The sequence below is a fragment of the Balaenoptera ricei genome, chromosome 20, assembly GCF_028023285.1.
Source record: "Balaenoptera ricei isolate mBalRic1 chromosome 20, mBalRic1.hap2, whole genome shotgun sequence".
NCBI lineage: Eukaryota > Metazoa > Chordata > Mammalia > Artiodactyla > Balaenopteridae > Balaenoptera > Balaenoptera ricei.
This window is the reverse complement of record NC_082658.1, coordinates 63,099,060-63,116,347: the sequence shown is the minus strand read 5'-3', so window position 1 is coordinate 63,116,347 and position 17,288 is coordinate 63,099,060. Positions and strand designations below refer to the sequence as shown.

The following is a 17,288-nucleotide window of genomic DNA, read 5'->3' as shown; positions in this document are numbered from 1 at the left end:
TGAGGATTGGAGAGCTGTCAGCATGTAGACAGGCTGTTTAAAACCATGAGATGGGGGCGCTCACGGATGGGAGGAGGGACCCGCGGTGGAAGCAGCAGGATGGCGGGGGAGGCCAGGGAGCGGGGGTCCTGCGGGCCGCGGGACGGCAGGGCCTTCAGGAGAAGGAGGGACCCACTGTGTCCACGACGCTCAGGGCTGACCATGGGGTCCAGCTGCGTGAAGGTCACTTCTGACCTTGAGGGAGCGGCTTGCACGGACCGGTAGAGGCCAGTGGGAATCAGAGCAAGCGTGGGAGGGAAGGAAAGTGCTCAAAAGGTTTTGCGGGCAAGTTATTTCATACTATTTTACGTAATGAGGTTTTTTTTAAATTGTGGTAAAATATTCACAGTATACATTTACCATTTTAGCCACTTTGAAGTGTCCAATTCAGTGGCATTAAGCACATTCATCGTGTTGTACACCCATCACCTCCATCATCTCTGGAACTTTTCCATCTTCCCAAAGTGGAGCTCAGTCCCCATTAAACACCAACTCCCCACCCTCGGCCCCTGGCACCCACCCTTCTACTTTCCTTCTCTATGGACCTGACGGCTCCAGGGACCTCATGTAAGTGGAATTGCCAGTGTTTGTCTTTTTGTGACTGGCCTGTTTCACTTAACATGTGTCAGAATTTCCTTCCTTTTTAAGGCTGAATAATATTCCATTATATGTATAGACCACCTTTTGTTTATCCGTTCATCCATCAGCAAACACTTGGGTTACTCCCAGTTTTGGGGTATTGCGAATAATGAACGTGGGTGTACAAATTCCTCTTCAAGTCTCTGCTTTCACTTTTGGATACGTACTCAGAAGTGGAATTGCCAGATCATATGGTAGTTCTATTTTTAATTTTTGAGGAACCTGCATACTGTTTTCCATAGTTGGCTGCACCACTTTATATTCCCAGCAACAGTGCACAAGGGTTCCACTTTCTCCGTGTTCTCACCAACACTTGTTCTCGCTCGCTCTCTCTCTCGCTCGCTCTCTCTCTATATATATATGTAAAATACACACAGACACACACATACACACCCCGTCCTAACGGGTGTGAGGCGTTATCTCACTGTGGTTTTGATTTGCATTTCCCTAATGACTAGTGATGTGGAACATCTTTCCACGTGCTGTCGGCCATCCATATATCTTCTCTGGAGAAACGTCTACTCAAGTCCTTCATCCATTTTAAAAATCAGGTTGTTGTGTTGCTGTTGACTAATGACTTCTTTATCTATTCTGGGTATTAACCCCTTATCCAATATATGGTTTGCAGATATTTCTCCCATTCCGTGGGTTTCCTTTTCACTCTGTTGATAGTATCCTTTGATGCACAAATCAAATATTTTACAGTTCCAGTAGCAGCCACTTCAGAAGTTTGTAAACTCTTACTCAGAGATTCCTCGGGTGACATGAACACGCGAGGTTGGTAGCTGGCTTCCCAGGTTTGGGTTTGGAGGACCCAGACCTTCCAAGCAGGAAAGGCCCCGTTGCCTAGAAAACGCTTGATATTTAGGTTTTCTCCCTTAACCCTGGGAGTAGGCCTGATTTCACAGTATTTATGAAGAAACAGACCCCCGGGGATTGCGAGTGAAGCAGACACAACAGCAGAGATGCCAGGACTCTTGAAAGGTGAGTCGCATTCCAGGACATTTCCACCTCCCCAAATGTAAGCCGGTAGTGAACACACCTTCGTGGGCACAAGGGTGGTGGCAGTCAAAGCCGGGAGCCACGTCTTGGGGCAGAGGGAATTAGAGGACCTTCCCCCCGCACCGGGCTAGGGCTCCACGCTTTCCTGGACTGCCCAGTTCCCAGAGGCTTTCACCTCCCATCTTCTCTGAACTTCACAGAGCCCGCAGACATAGATGTTCTCCTCGCTGTCTGCCTGTTACCCTGGGGTCCCTGGACTTCACATCTCAGCCCTGCCGTGAATAGCTTGAGCCACTGGGCCACGCACTTTGCATGGCTTGTAACCTTGCTTTGTCAGAGGAGGAGGAGAGCGGCAAGCTGGAGCTTACGACACCCCTGTCCAACCTGGAGCCTGGTGCATAATAGGCGTTTGGTAAACGTGGGCTGAGTCTGGGGAGGATGTGACACCCCTGGAGGACACGTGACTGACAGTGGCTCTGGCATTCAAGGAGGACTTATGAGCAAGCAAACTTTATCTTTTATTTCATTTTTACAGCAACCATGTTACCCCCGTTTTCAGGGTGTAGAAACAGGCTCAGAGAGGTTAAGAAATTTAACCAAGCACACACAGTTATGAACCTTGGCTCTGAACACAGCATGATTTCCAATGACCTGCTCCCTACTCCCAACTTTGTATTAAAAACATGCAGGAAAGTTGAAAGGATAATTCATACACACACACACACCCCTTCCCCCAGGTTCAACAAGTGTGAACATAATGCCACATTTCCTTCACGCTTTCTCTGAATATATATATATATACACACACACACACACACACATACTTGAAAGTAAGGTATAGACATCGTGACCTTTTACCCCTGTTGGGGGCTGAATGTTTGTGTCACATCCCCAAATTCATATGTTGATGCCCTAGCCCCCAGTGTGATGGTATTTGGAGATGGGCCTTTGGGAGGTTTTTGGGGTCAATTGAGGTCATAAGAGGGGGCTTCTCCTAATGGGATCAGTGCCTTTATAAGAAGAATCACCAGCGAGTTCTCTCTCTTTCCCCCTGTGCACACTCCCCGAGGAAAGGCCACGTAAGGACGTGGCAAGAAGGCGGTGGTCTGTAAGGTAGGAATGGGACTTGCACCAGAACCCAACCATTCTGGCACCCTGATGTGGGACTTCCAGCCTCCAGAACTGTGAGCTAATTAAATTCTTTTGTTTAAGTGAACGGTATTTTGTTATGGAAGCCTGAGCAGACAAAGACAACACCTGAACACCACCACCACCACGTGCATCTGCTAAGAATAAAGAAAATCTCCTACATAATTACACCCAGGAAAATTAGCAATAACTCTGTAATATCTAATATTCTATCCAAAGTCAGATTTTTCCCAATTGTCCTAAGAATGTCTTCTCATAACTGCTTTTAAATTTTTCAACCAGACGAGACTTCCCTGGTGGCGCAGTGGTTAAGAATCCGCCTCCCAATGCAGGGGACACGGGTTTGAGCCCTGGTCCAGGAAGAGGCCACATGCCACGGAGCAACTAAGCCCGTGTGCCACAACTACTGAGCCTGTGCTCTAGAGCCCACGAGCCACAACTACTGAGCCCACGTGCCACAACTACTGAAGCCTGCGCGCCTAGAGCCCGTGCTCCGCAACAAGAGAAGCCACCGCAATGAGAAGCCAGCTCGCCGCAACTAGAGAAAGCCCGCACGCAGCAACGAAGACCCAACACAGCCAAAAATAAATATATTTAAAAAAAAAATTTCAACCAGAATCCAGGCAAGGTCCACACATTATATTTAACATCTCTTAATCTAGAACAATCCTTCCCCCACCGCCAGCCCCTCCACCTACATCATTGACAATTTTGAAGACAGGCCACTTGTCCCATAAAATGTACCACTTTCTAGATTTGTCTGATGTTTCCTCGGGTCTAAAGTCAGACAGTATTTTTTGGCAAGAATTCCGCATAAGAGGTGCTGTCTATACTGCGTCCTATCAGGAGGCATCTGTTGGCAGGTAGTAAGGCTAGGTTGGGGACCCGCATTTAACCTCGACACAAAATAAGCCACCAGACTTTCAGCTCAGCGCCTTTTCTTTACACCGGCAAAGTCGGCTGCGCTGGGGACCCGCAGTGCGGAGTCCACCGCGGGAGGGTCCCTTTGGGTCTCCCACGCCCCGCTCCTGCACATCTTCGCCTGGCCTCGCCCCCGCCGGCCTGGCCACGCCCCGGCCCGGCCCATCCCCCACCCCTCCCCAGCCCCGCCGGCCCAGCGGGCGGAACCAATAGCGTCTGGCACTGCGCTCGACGTCGCCCGCCCGGACTCTGAATCCCGGCGCGCCGGGCGCACGCGGACGCCGTTCTCGGTGGCCTTCCGACGCACGCTGATCTGCCGCCGCTGACGGGCCAGGGTTCGCGGAGCCGCTGCAGTCTGCCTCGCCTGTGCGCCTGGTTCAGCCGCCGCCATGGGGATCCTGGAGAAGATCTCCGAGATCGAGAAGGAGATCGCCCGCACGCAGAAGAACAAGGGTGAGGGCCGGCCCGGCGGGGCGTCTGCGGCGGGCGGGGGGCGCTGCCGGAGCCGGAGGGGCCGGGCGGGATCCCGAGGGCGCGGATCAGGGCCAGACCTGGGGGCCGAGTAGAGAACCCCAGCATACGGAGCAAGCATCCGACCCGGAGAGGCGGGGTCGGGGTTCGAAGCCGGGTCTCCTGGCGGGCGGGCCTGGTGGATTGGCGCACTGCTCCTTTGTGAGGGAAAGTCCAGGAGGAGACCGCCCCCCCCCCCCGCCACAGATACAGCCTCGCCAGCTTCCCGGAGCACCTCGGTGGGGTGGAGGCAGTCAGGACTTGAGTCTGGCGGACCTGGGTTTGGACCCCGGCTCCACCTCGTACATGCTGTGAAAGCTTGGGAAGTCACCTCACCTCAGTGAGCCTCAGTGTCTTCCTCTGCAGATGAGGGTAATAACCCCGTGCCCCCTCTTAGCTCACAACTAAGTTTAACCAGATTCTGTTTGCAAAGCACTGGATGCACGTGAGCACTCGGTATTAAAGTGAGTCCCGCAGCGTAGGTAGCACTTGATGAAGCATCAGATCTGGGCGCAGACTGTAAGGGCTGCGGGAGCTCAGAGGAGAGGAGCAGTGAGGAGAGGAGACCGGTGACACCCAAAAAGGCTTCCAGGAGGAGGTGGGACTTGAGCTGGTTGAGGGGAGGGGATTCCAGGAGAGGGGCACTGCTGAGGCAAAGGCACGGCAGCTGAGGTGAGGTGAGCACGGCGTGTTCATGGGAGAGTGAGGAGAAGAGTCTAGATGAGAAGGAGGGTCTGCAGTAGTGGGAGATGCGGTTGGCTGTCGTGGGCGAGGCCCAGTGCCTGACCAGCCCTGCTGTGGGGTTGCAGGAGCAGGAAGCAAGCCGGTGGTTGGTCTCAGTGTCTGTCCTCCCTTGGCTGTGAAGTTGGGGGTCTTCCTTCACTCTCATTCTGTAAATACTTGCGGAACCCTTACTAGGTGCCAGGCACTGCGGTTGAAGCGGTGAACAGCTGGCACATACTGGCCCGCATGGAGCTGACCTTTCAGTGGACCCTCTGTAAACTGGTAGCTGAATACACAAGATAATTTCAGCCAATAATAAACGCTGTGGAGACAAACTAGGGTGATGTAGCAAGCGTGTCGGGGTAGGGGCTGGGGCTACTAAGGTGGGATGATCAGAGAAGACCACCATGAGGTGGGGACGTTTGAGCTGAGACCAGAATGAGAAGAAGGAACCAGCCATGCAAAGACCTGGGGGGAGACTGTTCCTGGCAGAGGAAACAGCTGGTGCAGAGGCCCTGAGGCAAGAATGAACTTGGCTTGTTGAAGGAGCTGAAGGTCTGGGGCTGGAGTGCAGGATGGGAAAGGAGTGGGCCAGTCGTGTAGGCCTTGTAGGTCATGCGAAAGAGTCCAGGTTGCGTTCTGAGGGCAGTGGAAGGTAGTCGAGGGTGTTCAGCAGCAGAGACGTCTGTTTTAAAAGTTCCCCCTGGCTGCTCTGCGGAGTATCATCTGTGGGGCTCAAGGAAAGTAGCAGGGAGGCCTGAGATGCTGCCGCTTTGGCAGTGGTCCAGGAGGGGATGTAAAGGTGATTAAGGGATCAAGACCTAGTCCTTCCCTTCAGAGATGCTCAGTCCCATGCGCTGGGGTGACAGAAAGGACCACGTGAACCTGACTTGCTGAGCTTGTCCTTGACCACTTCTCACTGCCCTCAATTCACTCATTCACTTGCCAAAACACTTCCTGAGCACCACACCGGAAGCTGGGGATCCTGCCCTTCTGGAGGGAGGGAAGCAAAGAAACAAGATTCAGTCGTCCCTCGGTATGGGGGAGGGGGGGAATTGGTTCCGGGACCCACCGCAGATCCCACGATCTGAGAATGCCACATCCGATAGCCAGCCCTCCATGTCCACGGTCCGCATCCACAGATTCAGTCAACCGCGGACCATGCAGCACTGTGATATCACTGGAAAAAAATTCCCGTATAAGTGGACCCGTGCAGTTCAAACCCGTGTTATTCCAGGGTTGGCTCTAGTTTCAAATGGTGCTGAGAAGCCATGAAGACGACAAATGGGACCAGCGAGGGGCCTGGCAGGGGTGGGGGTTACTGCAGACAGTAATAATAACCAACTTGTATTGAGAGTTTGCTATGTGCTGGTCATTGTTCCCAGAGCTTTCTTTAATCACAGAAATCTGCTGAAGTCGTTACCGCTGCTGACGTCCCTATTTTGCAGATTAAGAAACTGATGCACAAGGAGGTTAAGTAACTTTTCCAAAGTAAAATGGCCTGGAATTTCAGGATGGAATTCCAACACAGGCTCTGAAGCTCTGCGTGACATTGCCTCTGTGTGACTGGGCAGGGGAGGCCTCTTCAAAGAGGTGACTTTGAGCTGAGAAGGAGCCAGCCTTGGGAAGATGAGGTTGAAATGGGGTGACAAGTGCAAAGGTCCTGAGGCGAGAATGGGCGGCTGGCCTGTGCGAATGAGAGGGACAGTGGTGGAGACGGGACGTGGCCGGGCCGGTCACCTGACCATAGCGACATGACACGTAGCTGAGGTCCTGTACCCCCGCTCTGCCGCCCTGCAATGCAGCTCCCCATCAGTAGTGTAACTTACGTACATTGAGAATTTGGAAAAAATCGATATCAAGGAGGAGAAAAAGGAAAGTAATTTATAATTAAAATAGGGTTTATTTCAATAAGTGAATGTAGGGGCACAGCCAAGATACAGTGGAGTTACAAGGAGGCGGTGAGGTGTTTGCAGCTCTGGGCAGAATCACCGGGCATGTGGCAGCCACAGTGCAGACGGTGCAGGTGTGTCGTGTGGGTGACTCACGTCCCCTACACGAGGCCTCCCTGTTGGCAGCCTGGGGTCCCAAGCAGGCAAGCCCGTCTAGGTGAAGTTTCAAACAAAACATGCCACAGTCTTCCCTCAACATACACAGTAGTTCCACTCCTGGGAACGTCAGTGTCTGTTAACGCTGTAAAAATGCCCTGTGAGGCTCTGGGCCCCAGAGGTCCTAATCCAGGCTCCCTCTGTGGCCCTGCGACACGGGACAGTTCTTGGCTCTGCTGGACTGACTTACACCTTGTAGAGCTGCGGGCTTCCCCGGTTCCTGCCTGATAAGTGCCCGTGAAGACTTCACCGTCACTTCACCATCGCAGCGACACCTGAAAACGCCCTCCAGGATGCCCCCAGGAGTGGTGCCGCCCTGGCTGAGAACCGCTGACATTGGGTCCTGTCGGTCTGTCGGTTGCTGTCTGGCTCTGAGGGTCCCGGCCCACATTCGGTTGCGTGTATTTGGTTGCATACGGGACCCTCCCAACCCACCCGGGACACTCACCTTCCATCCTGTGTTGTCTTTTAGCCACCGAGTATCACCTGGGCCTGCTGAAAGCAAAACTCGCCAAGTATCGGGCCCAGCTCCTGGAACCCTCCAAATCGTCCTCATCCAAAGGCGAGGGCTTCGATGTCATGAAGTCGGGCGACGCCCGCGTGGCGCTGATCGGCTTCCCCTCTGTGGGTAAGGTCAGTGATGGGCACCGCAGGCCTCGGGGAGGAAGGTGGCTGGTCTCCGCTCTGCCGCGGCCGCGCCCCCTCCCTCCTCTCTGAGCCGGCTCCGGGGTGCAGGAGACCCAGCCTCCCCGGGCCCGGCGGGGACTCTCCAGCAGGAGAGGCCCCGCTGGCCTCTGCCTTGTCCCCGAGCACAGACGTTCACTGAGTGTGCGCCTCGTGCCGGGCACGTTCTGCCCCTGCCCACTCAGCCCCGAGCTCGCGGAGGAGAGGGAAAGGGCAGGCGCGTGGAGCGGGGCAGCTGCCCTGTGAGCAGGTGTGTGAGCAGAGCCCCGAGGAGAGGACCTGAGGCGGAGGCCGTCGGGGAGCGAGGGTGGCGGGGCGCCTTGAACTGACCGGTGTGACCCCCGGGCGGCCGGCGAGCACAGCCAGGCTTTGACTCCTAGGGTGTTGCCGTGGATTCGCTCGTTTTAGCCTTTTCTTTCGATCTTACTTTCCAGCCTGCAAGGCCTTCTCTCCCGGGTGAGAAGCCCAGGCCAGGAGGAGCCACTCTAGTGACCGAGAGCTGTGCCCTTGGGGTCTGGGCCCTGTTGGGAATCTGGGCTCTCTGAGCACGGGAGGGCGCAGGCCGCCCTCCTGCAGGGGCCAGACAGGTTCAGGGGTGTCCCCCAGGTTGGCCTCTGGCAACCATGGCTCTCAGGGCCGCCCGTCTGTCCACACCTGTCTACCCCACCAGGTTTTTACGTTTCCTCAAGTTTCCAAGAGGCCCCCTGGGCAGAGACTTTGTGATCTGAGGCCTGTGATTCTTTCATGAGCCCTGTTTTGGGTTCCAGGGGCCTGAGGGCGTGTGAGTGAGCTGTGCCCCGGCTTCCTGCTGACTAGGATGGGGGCGCCGGGCCGGGCTGGGCTGCCCTCCTGGCACTGCCCGCTGCTTTGCTGGCCTCTGGGCCACAGCGTCCATCACTGTGGTCGCCGCGCTCCCCCTGCCTTGTCACCTTCTTCACGAGGTCGGGACCGGGACGAGGTCCAGGGCCCCCAGCAGAAGCAGGACCGCAGGCCGGGTCTCTCAGTGCCGGCCGAGTGTGGCCCCACTCCCACCGTGGGCCAGCCGCGAGGTCCCATCCGGATCCTCTCCGCTCCCCTCCCTCCCTCGCAGCCCCGCGCCACCGGCTGGCGCTCTCAGGCGGGAGGGTCCCTGCCTCCGTACCCTCCTGCTGTGTGCCGTGGGACCGACACCTGCTCCAGGTTCTCTGGGCCCAGGAGGGTCTGGAGGGTCCGTGGAGCTGGGGATGGGCCCCAGTGTAGCGGGGGAACCCCTTAGGAACCAGGTCCCTGTGTCCACCCGAGGCAGGCCTGAGGCCTCAGGCACAGGGCGGCCCTGTGGTGTGGAACCCCCCAGGCAGGGCCAGAGGTGACTTTTCCAGCTGTTCTCGTCACACCCCAGCGGGGGGATGGGGGTCTCCCTGAGTCGCAGGCTCCCACACCTGGGCTTCTCCTGGAGGTGGGGCAGGACCCCCGCTGCAACGACCTGCTTTCTCCCAGTCTACCTTCCTGAGCCTGATGACCTCCACGGCCAGTGAGGCTGCGTCCTATGAGTTCACAACCCTGACCTGCATCCCTGGGGTCATTGAAGTAAGTCGGGGTTTGCCGGATCCCAGGAGGGAGGGTGAGCGTGTGTGTGTGTGTGTGTTGTGTGTGGGGGGAGGCTGTGGGCTGAGCTTGGGGCTTGGGCTGCCAGGACCCCAGAGACGCCTGGCCCGTCCTGCAATCCTGGCTGGTTCCGAGAGTCTGCCAGCATGCACAGCTCTCCCCGGTGCCCCTCTGTGCCCCACTGCCCTGTACCGCCCTGGCTCGGGTCACCTGTGGCTGGCTGGCTGGCTCCTTCTGTTCCCCGAGAAGCTTTGGCGCCTTGGGCAGCTGGGGCTCTGTGGCCGTGGGCCTCCCTCCGCGAGGTGGTTTCCCTGTGAGGAGCTCTTACCGTCAGCAGTGGCCGCTGGGGGCTTATAGAAGCGCACGCCCTCCAGGCGGCCCCTCGGCTCTCGGGGCATGGTCTGCGCCAGGCTGGCTGGGGTGGGGGCGTGGCTCAGACTTGGCCCGGGAGGCCCCTTTGCAGCCCGCCGGCCCCGCCTTACCTCCTCTCCTGCATCCTAGTACAAAGGCGCCAACATCCAGCTCCTGGACCTCCCTGGAATCATCGAAGGCGCAGCACAAGGTGGGAGGGGGAGCAGGTGGTGGGGGCGGGGTGGAGCCCAGGCCCCCCTGTGGGCGCCTGGGGACAGTTGACGGGAGGGTTGGGCTCACAGCCCCTCCCAGGGCCCAGTGCTCTGTTCCCGAGGGACTCTGGCCTCAGAGCTGAGGGGACCGAGGCCCGGGAGGTGGGTGACTTGCCCAGGGCCGCACGGCTCACCAGGCAGCTTTGGTTCCCACGTCCAGTGTGTGGTGGACCCTGCCAGGGATGGGCGCATGGCAGTGGAGCCCTGTTCTCTGAGATGGGACACGCCCTCGGCTTTGGTGGCGGGTGGCTGCCCGCTGGGGTCATCCCTCCCTTGCCAGGTGCCAGCTCCGTGTGGACCGTTGGCTCGCTTAATCCTCTGACACCCCTGTGACTGAGCGAGTGTCGTCATTTCCTTCTCACGGCCGGGAGGAGCGCGGGGACGGACGGCTGAGCGTCTGCCCGTCTGCCCGTGCCCCTGTGGAGTGCGGGACTGGAGTTGGAGCCTCCTCCTGGGGGTCCCATGCCCACCGCCCTCATCAGGGCGAGGTCCTGCCTACTTGGATTGGCGTGGGGAGCGATGGTGGACCCCCAGGAACCTGCCATCCCAGCCAGCAGGAGGAGGCCTGGCCCCCGCGGGGGAGGCCCACCCGCTGTAGTCAGGAGGCCCCTGGAGACCACTGGGTCCCCTGCTGTGACGTCAGTCCCCAAGTGGCTGTGTGACCGTGGCCTGGTGCCTGCCTTCTCTGGTTGTCTGATGGCAGGGTCTGACCTTGGTGGCGGCTCCTACAGCCCCTCCCCCTGTGCCGTCTGCTGCTTCCTCTCTGTAACCCTGGTTCCGGGAGGGGCGGACTCGTCACATCCTGGAACCACGTAGCTTTGTGGTCTTGGGCAAGTGGCTGAGTGTTGCTAAGCCAGGCCTCGGTTTGCTCGTGTCTGGAACAGGCAGATAACACCGACTGCCCGGCGTGGCTCTGCGGGTGGAGGAGCACCCAGCTCAGGGCCCACGGAGGGGTGGGCAGCGGGGGGCGCTTCTCCTCCCCAGGCGCTGGTGTCGGGGTTCCTCCTAAAACACATTTCCACGAGTAAGACAGGGCTCAAGAGAAGTGCCAGCCCGGGGGTGGCACGTGGCAGAGTCCATGCGGGTCTGTAAGGGGCAGGAATCTACGCGCCGTGGGCTAGGGGCGTCCCGCGGTCCTGCCCATGTCACTGTGTAACCACGTTCCTCCCTCCTGACCAGGGAAGGGCCGTGGCCGGCAGGTGATCGCCGTGGCACGCACAGCCGACGTCGTCATCATGATGCTGGACGCCACCAAGGGAGAGGTGCAGAGGTCCGCAGTTGGGGCGGGGCAGGCTGACAGCCTGGGAAGGCCCTGCGGGGGGAACAGGACACTGGCTACCGCCCGTGTGTCCCTGAGTTCATGGTGGGTGGTCCCAGGGGTGCTTGGCCCTCTGCCACGTGGGAGCAGTGGCAGGACTGTCCACGGCTACACCCAGTGCAGGCGGCCTGGGGCAGCCTCCCTGAGAGGCTTGTGTCTGGAGGATGGGGCTGTGCCGTGCCACCCAGGCTCTGGCTCCTGCCTGCAGGGGCCTGGGTGCCCCGTTGCTGCCCAGAGTCTGCCAGGAGCCCGGCCCCAAACAGCAGAGCCTTGCTCACGCCCTGGCTTGCGGCTGAGGGCACAGCAGGCCAATCTGCACCCTGGCCGCACACCAGCCGATCTCCCCTCGGACCGGCCAGAGGGTCTGGGGCTCCTCCTCAGCACCTTTGGTTGCTGGGAGGGGACGTTCGGCGGCTGGTGGCGGGTGCGGGAGGGCCGGCCGTGGAGAGTGGGGGCCGCACGGCCTGCCCCGGGCACCTGTGAAGGCCACGGGGTCTCCACCAGGTCCCTGCTGGAGAAGGAGCTGGGGTCGGTCGGCATCCGCCTCAACAAGCACAAGCCCAACATCTACTTCAAGGTGAGGCCTCGGCCTCTGAGCCTCGGCGAGGGGGTGGGACCGGCCGCGGCCCGCGGGGCGAGGGGTGCGGGCTGCAGCTGCCGCCGTCAGCATCACCCCTCCCTCGCTCCTCCAGCCCAAGAAAGGAGGCGGCATCTCCTTCAACTCGACGGTCACGCTGACGCAGTGCTCAGAGAAGCTGGTGCAGCTGATCTTGCACGAGTACAGCATCCTTCCCGGGGGTGCGAGAGGCCCGGGTGACGCAGACTGCCCACACCACCCAGCTCCGTCCAAGCCGCGGGAAAGCTGCGGCCAGCTCCCATGAGGCACGTCTGTCCCCTTTGCCTCACGCTCCCCAAGCTTCGGGCTGGCCAGGCCGCAGCCGTGCATTCCTGGCTCCTTGCAGGGTACGAGGCCGGTCACGTGTGGAAGGAAGACGAGACGGCGAGGGACGGGGCCTCCTGGGTTGGGGAGGCCTCGGGGAGACCCCGGGGGTGGGGGGTGGCCAGGCTGGGGGCGGGGGTTGGAGCGGAGGCAGGGTGGCCGCGGGGGGAGCTCGTGTTGTAGGGGAAGCGGGACCAGCGCTCCGGGCTCTGGAACTGTGGCTGCCTTGGCGATCCTGGCAAGTACGTCGTTTCTTCTGTTGTAACGGCAAAGATTTAAAATATTGATTGAACCCCTTACACGTTGTGCTTCCTTGAGAAAAGTGAGGGAGCTCCCCAAACGGTAAAACCGTGAAAGCAGGTAACCTTACGGTCCCTCTCGGCAGCGTATCTCGCGATCAGCTGTTTCAGGCCCTGCTGGGGCGGGGGGTGGGGGGGGGGGCGCTGCTGGCGCGCAGGTTGCCCTTAACCCTAGCCCCTCAGAGATCTTCAATGCGGAGGTGCTCTTCCGAGAAGACTGCTCCCCGGACGAGTTCATAGACGTGATCATGGGCAACCGCGTGTACATGCCCTGCTTGTATGTAAGTGGTGCCAGCCCCCGGGGCAGCCATGTGGGAGGGGAGCCCTCACCCCAGGAGCTGCTTGAGTCCCGCAGGCGCCTTGGGCTTGACCCCGGAGTGCCAGCCCAGCCTCTCTGGGGGGCCGGGGGCCTCAGGCCCCTTCATCCTCTCCCCATCCTTGAGTCAGCAGGTGGGGCCCTGTTGCCGCACTGCTCTGTTCCTCTCATTCCCCAACACCCCCTCCCCCTTTGCAACCCCAGGTTTATAATAAAATCGACCAGATCTCAATGGAGGAAGTGGACCGCCTGGCCCGGAAACCTGACAGCGTGGTCATTAGGTGAGGCTCGCGGCCGCCCTCTCTGAGCGGGAGTCCATCTGTCAGGCCTCTGTGCGCCCCGGGGTAGAGAGGCCATCCCGGTAGCTGCTGGTGACCTTGGCCGAGGCCCCCCTAACCTGTCTGGGGCAGGTGGGTGATGGGGTAAGCTCTGGTTAAGAAAACAGAAGGACTTCATCCGCCAAGGTCTGGGAGTGAGAGTGGTTAGCGGCTTCGTGGGTAGCAGTTAACTGCAGACCCCCAGAGAGAGCCAGGCTGTAGCCCGCTGCTCCTGAGGCCCTGGAAGATGTGGCTTCTGTCACCTCCGCTGGGAGGGAGAAGGGACTGAAGTCCTCGGGTGGGGGCTTCTCTGAGGGGTGGGTCCCGGGAGCCGCCTGCGCTCTGGCCCGCCATGGCCGCGGGGCCCTCTGTCGGGGCAGCCTGGCTTTGTGCCCACCCTGCTGGCTCCCCAGCTCCACCCAGGTGCTCTGTAGCGTCACGGTGACGCTTGGCTCTTGGGGAGCGGGACCTTGGGAACTGGGGAGGAGGGGGGCCCTGGGCCCACGCGAGGACTGCTTCCTGGGCGTCCCTAGCGGCCACGAAGAGCAGCAGCGAGCGGGTGTCCTTCCCGCAGGACAGCTCGGCTCCCCTCCTGCTGCTGCGTCTGGGCCCCGTCCTCAGGGCCCCGCAGGCCGCCCCTGTACCTGCTCACGTGCATCGCAGGGGAGGGCGGGTCCCCACTCAGGGCAATACAGCGGCAAAGGACCAAGCCAGGGGTCACCGCATCGCTGAAACCCCTGCCGGGCAGCCCTGGGCCGCTCGGGGGGTGGGCTCTGCATTGTCATCCTGTGCCTCTGGCCACCCCAGCTGCCACAGGTGCCCTGTGCCCGCCACACGGCCCCGGAGAGACGGCAGGCTGTGCTGGGCGTGAACGTGACAGTGACAAGAGGCGTTGGCAGCTGAAGCGCCGTCAGGCCTGCGGTTGTGCTGCCCCATGGGCGCCAGCTGGGCCGCACTGGCCTGGGTGCCGGGAGCCCTGGAAGCTCTGACCGGCCCCTTCCTCCCGGCAGCTGCGGCATGAAGCTGAACCTGGACTACCTGCTGGAGATGCTCTGGGAGTACCTGGCCCTGACCTGCATCTACACCAAGAAGAGAGGCCGTGAGTCAGGGCCGCGCGGCCCAAGAGGCGGCCGGGCCTCCCCCTCCCCCGGGTTGCCCAGCCTGCGCGAGGCGCCCAGAGCCCCGGCCCAGCCAGTCTCTTACACGACGGCTTTTCTCCCGTCTCAGAGCCGGCACCACCCTCCACCGCAGCCTGTCAGAGGCCTTGGCCTGAGCCCTTGTGGCAAAGAATGCCGAGTTCTGGGGCTGCTGGTCTTGAGGGGGATGTGGGGATGGGACAGACACCGCCGGCGGTGGCTCCCCGGGCAGTGACAGACGCTACATCAAGGCTTTAGGGCACTGGGCACAGGGGCCTCTGCGACGTTCCACCCCTGTGCACACGCCTCACACCCCACGGCCTAGTGGCCGAGTTTGGGCAGTTTGCATCGACCCTGGCCGTGTCCGCAGAGGGAGATGAGGCTGCCCGGCCGGGGCCGGTCCAGCCCGGGTTCTCCTGCGGGACCCCTCGGCCGGGGCTCTTGTGGCTGATGGGCTTGCAGGAGTTTGCACGCTGGACTGGGGTGTAATTTGATTTTCTGTGTTGAGTCAAAGCTATAGAAGTCTGTTCGGAGCTTTTAGCGAGGGTGTGCCCGGGAGTGGGGGAAGGGCAGGCCAAGGCCGGAGACTGGAAGGGCCTCCGTTTCCTGCGGAGGGGGGCTGCGTGGCAGTGGGCCCTGACTCTGCTGACTTCCCGCCCCGCCCCGCCCGTCTATGCAGAGAGGCCGGACTTCACGGACGCCATCATCCTCCGGAAAGGGGCCTCTGTGGAGCACGTGGTGAGTTGAGGAGACCTGCCCAGGCCGGGGTTGGGGGAGCTCTGCCCATCGCCCGGGGTCCTGCCTGACGTCCTCCCGGCCCTCAGCCGCCGCGTTGCAATTGGGTGCTGGACCCGTGTCCCGCCACCCGGCTGCAGTTAGGGGGCGGCGTGGAATGGGGTCCAGCGGGTAAGGCACTCGGCTCACTGCCCGGCGCGGGGAAGATGCCTGGGAAGCGGTCGTCACCATCCTGTCCCACCAGGGCTGCGGGGTCCTCGGGGCCATTCAGGCGTCCGGTCAGCAGAGCTGCCGCCCAGGACGATTCTGGGTTGTGCGTTCCCAGGCGTGTCTCCCCCACGCTTGCCCCCACTCAGCCCCCCGCGCAGCCCGCCCCTCCACGCGCCCCATCGGCTCCGCGCCCGGGGGCTCAGTGCACCCAACACGCTAGTGAGCGTCAGTGCCCAGCCGGAACTGGGGTCCTTGGGGGTCAACAGATGCCAGCCGCCCGATCCTGCAGCTGAACAGTCCCACACAGAGGGGAGTGCAGTGGGGGGTGGCACACGCCCTGGCCCTCTCAGGCCCTGTCAGGACGTGGGGCTCCCGCCACACCTGGCGGGACAGCCGCAGAGGCCGGGAGCAGAAGTCTGTTCCAGGCAGCGGGGCGGCGGGTGCGAAGGGCTCGCCATCCGACTCTCTCCCGTCCCCCAGTGCCACCGCATCCACCGGTCACTCGCCAGCCAGTTCAAGTACGCGCTGGTGTGGGTGAGTCTCGGGCGGGAGGCGGGCAGGGTCACCCGGGGCAGCCCCAGGGTCAGGCAGGAGCTCCCGTCCTTCCGCGTGGGGACTGGGGTGTCGGTCAGTCCTGCTCTACGGGCTGTGTGGCTTGCAGACCGGACACGGCCCTCCCACTTTGGGATCCGGGCCGGTTGGACCGCTGGGAGTCCTGCTGTCAGAGGCTGCGGGGTCTGCTGGCGCTGGGACCCCCACTCTAGACCCCCCATCTGCACCTCCACCCCCTTCCAGTGACACTGTCGGCCTCGGCCGGGTGGGTACAGAGGCTGATGTGGCCCCCCCGTCCCGCTCCCCACTCAGGGCACCAGCACCAAGTACAGCCCGCAGCGGGTGGGCCTGACCCACACCATGGAGCACGAGGACGTCATCCAGATCGTGAAGAAGTAGTGGCCCCGCCCCCGCCCCCCATGGGACTCACCGGAGCCTAAACTGGGAAAATACAAATGCACCCCAGGAAGGGGCCTCTCACGTCTCTGCTGTTTGCAGAAATTTCTTCAATGGGCAGATGGTGGAGAGCATGCTGGGGCCTTGGGATGAGGTTGGGGATGGGCTGGGCTGGCGGCGTTTCTCGTGAGACTGGACTCTGGAAGGGGTCCTATTTGGGTCCCTGGGCCTGCGCCGTCTCCCCCCCACCCCACCCCTGGCCCCGTCCAGCGCAGAGTGAGCGAGTTGCCCACCTGCCCCCCGCTAGGGCCTAGTGCAGACGGCTGGCCTGGTGCCAGGCGGGGAGCTGGGCCTACTTGGGTCCCTGGCGGCCCCTCAGCTCCTGCCAGCTTCTCTGGTTCTCAGGGAGGGCGCTGCCCAGGACAAAACCCCCTATCCGCCCCCCATCCCCGGGCACCCCCTGCCCAGCACAGAGCCCAGGACCCAGCCGGTGCAGACACCTGGGCTGGGGGATTTGGAGTCTGGGCTCTGCGCTTTCTCTAAATACCACCCCGCCCTGCACCCCCAATCTCTCGGCTGTCCTTCCTGAAATAAAAAGTGGAAACAATGCCTGTTCACTAAGGACAGTTTTGTAAGTTTGCTGAACTCGGTGGCCAGGTTGGGTCGGGGCAGCCGTGAGCGTGTGGAGCCTGGGCCTTGGGGGAGCAGGCCCAAGCCTGGGGTTCAGGGGGGCCTCTGTGAGGAGGGATGCGAGGCGCCGTGCGGGCCTGCGAGCAGCCTGGGCTCCAGGGGCAGTGACTTGCCCTCGGCTACATGGCTTGTGAGCGCAGAGCTGGGATTTGAACCCCAGTCTGAGGCTGCTGAGCCCATGAGAAGACTTCCTCCTGGCCCTGCAGCCTTTGGGGCAGGTGGCAACAGGTCTTCGGAGGCACTGGGCCAGCAGGTAGGGGCAGAGCCCCTGGGGGGTTGGGGTGTGGAGCAGGCCCACTGCCCAGCTCTCCCGGCTGTTCTCGGCTTCTCTGTCAGCTGCTCAGGCTCCTTTCCGGTGACAAAACAGGAATAATAGACATTATTAAATATGCATGGG

At 60.9% G+C, this 17,288-nt stretch overlaps 1 protein-coding gene across 5 annotated transcripts; it reads left to right on the top strand.

Annotated features, from left to right (window-relative positions):
* The first annotated feature begins 4,012 nt into the window (after positions 1 to 4,012).
* On the top strand, positions 4,013 to 16,808 carry DRG2 (developmentally regulated GTP binding protein 2). 5 transcript variants are annotated; one of them, XM_059907103.1, is made up of 13 exons: positions 4,013 to 4,203; positions 7,564 to 7,719; positions 9,211 to 9,341; positions 9,861 to 9,921; positions 11,162 to 11,252; positions 11,805 to 11,877; positions 11,993 to 12,083; positions 12,723 to 12,820; positions 13,060 to 13,136; positions 14,183 to 14,271; positions 14,988 to 15,046; positions 15,734 to 15,771; positions 16,118 to 16,808. In XM_059907103.1, exons 1-13 carry the CDS (start codon positions 4,140 to 4,142, stop codon positions 16,155 to 16,157), a joined length of 1,068 nt encoding a protein of 355 aa, XP_059763086.1. In that variant the 5' UTR covers positions 4,013 to 4,139; the 3' UTR covers positions 16,158 to 16,808. The 5 variants fall into 5 exon arrangements, with proteins under 5 accessions (XP_059763086.1, XP_059763085.1, XP_059763083.1 ...); XM_059907100.1 differs by having other exon boundaries at positions 4,015 to 4,203; positions 15,734 to 15,787; XM_059907104.1 differs by having other exon boundaries at positions 4,015 to 4,203; positions 7,564 to 7,724; positions 9,252 to 9,341.
* The last annotated feature ends 480 nt before the right edge of the window (positions 16,809 to 17,288 follow it).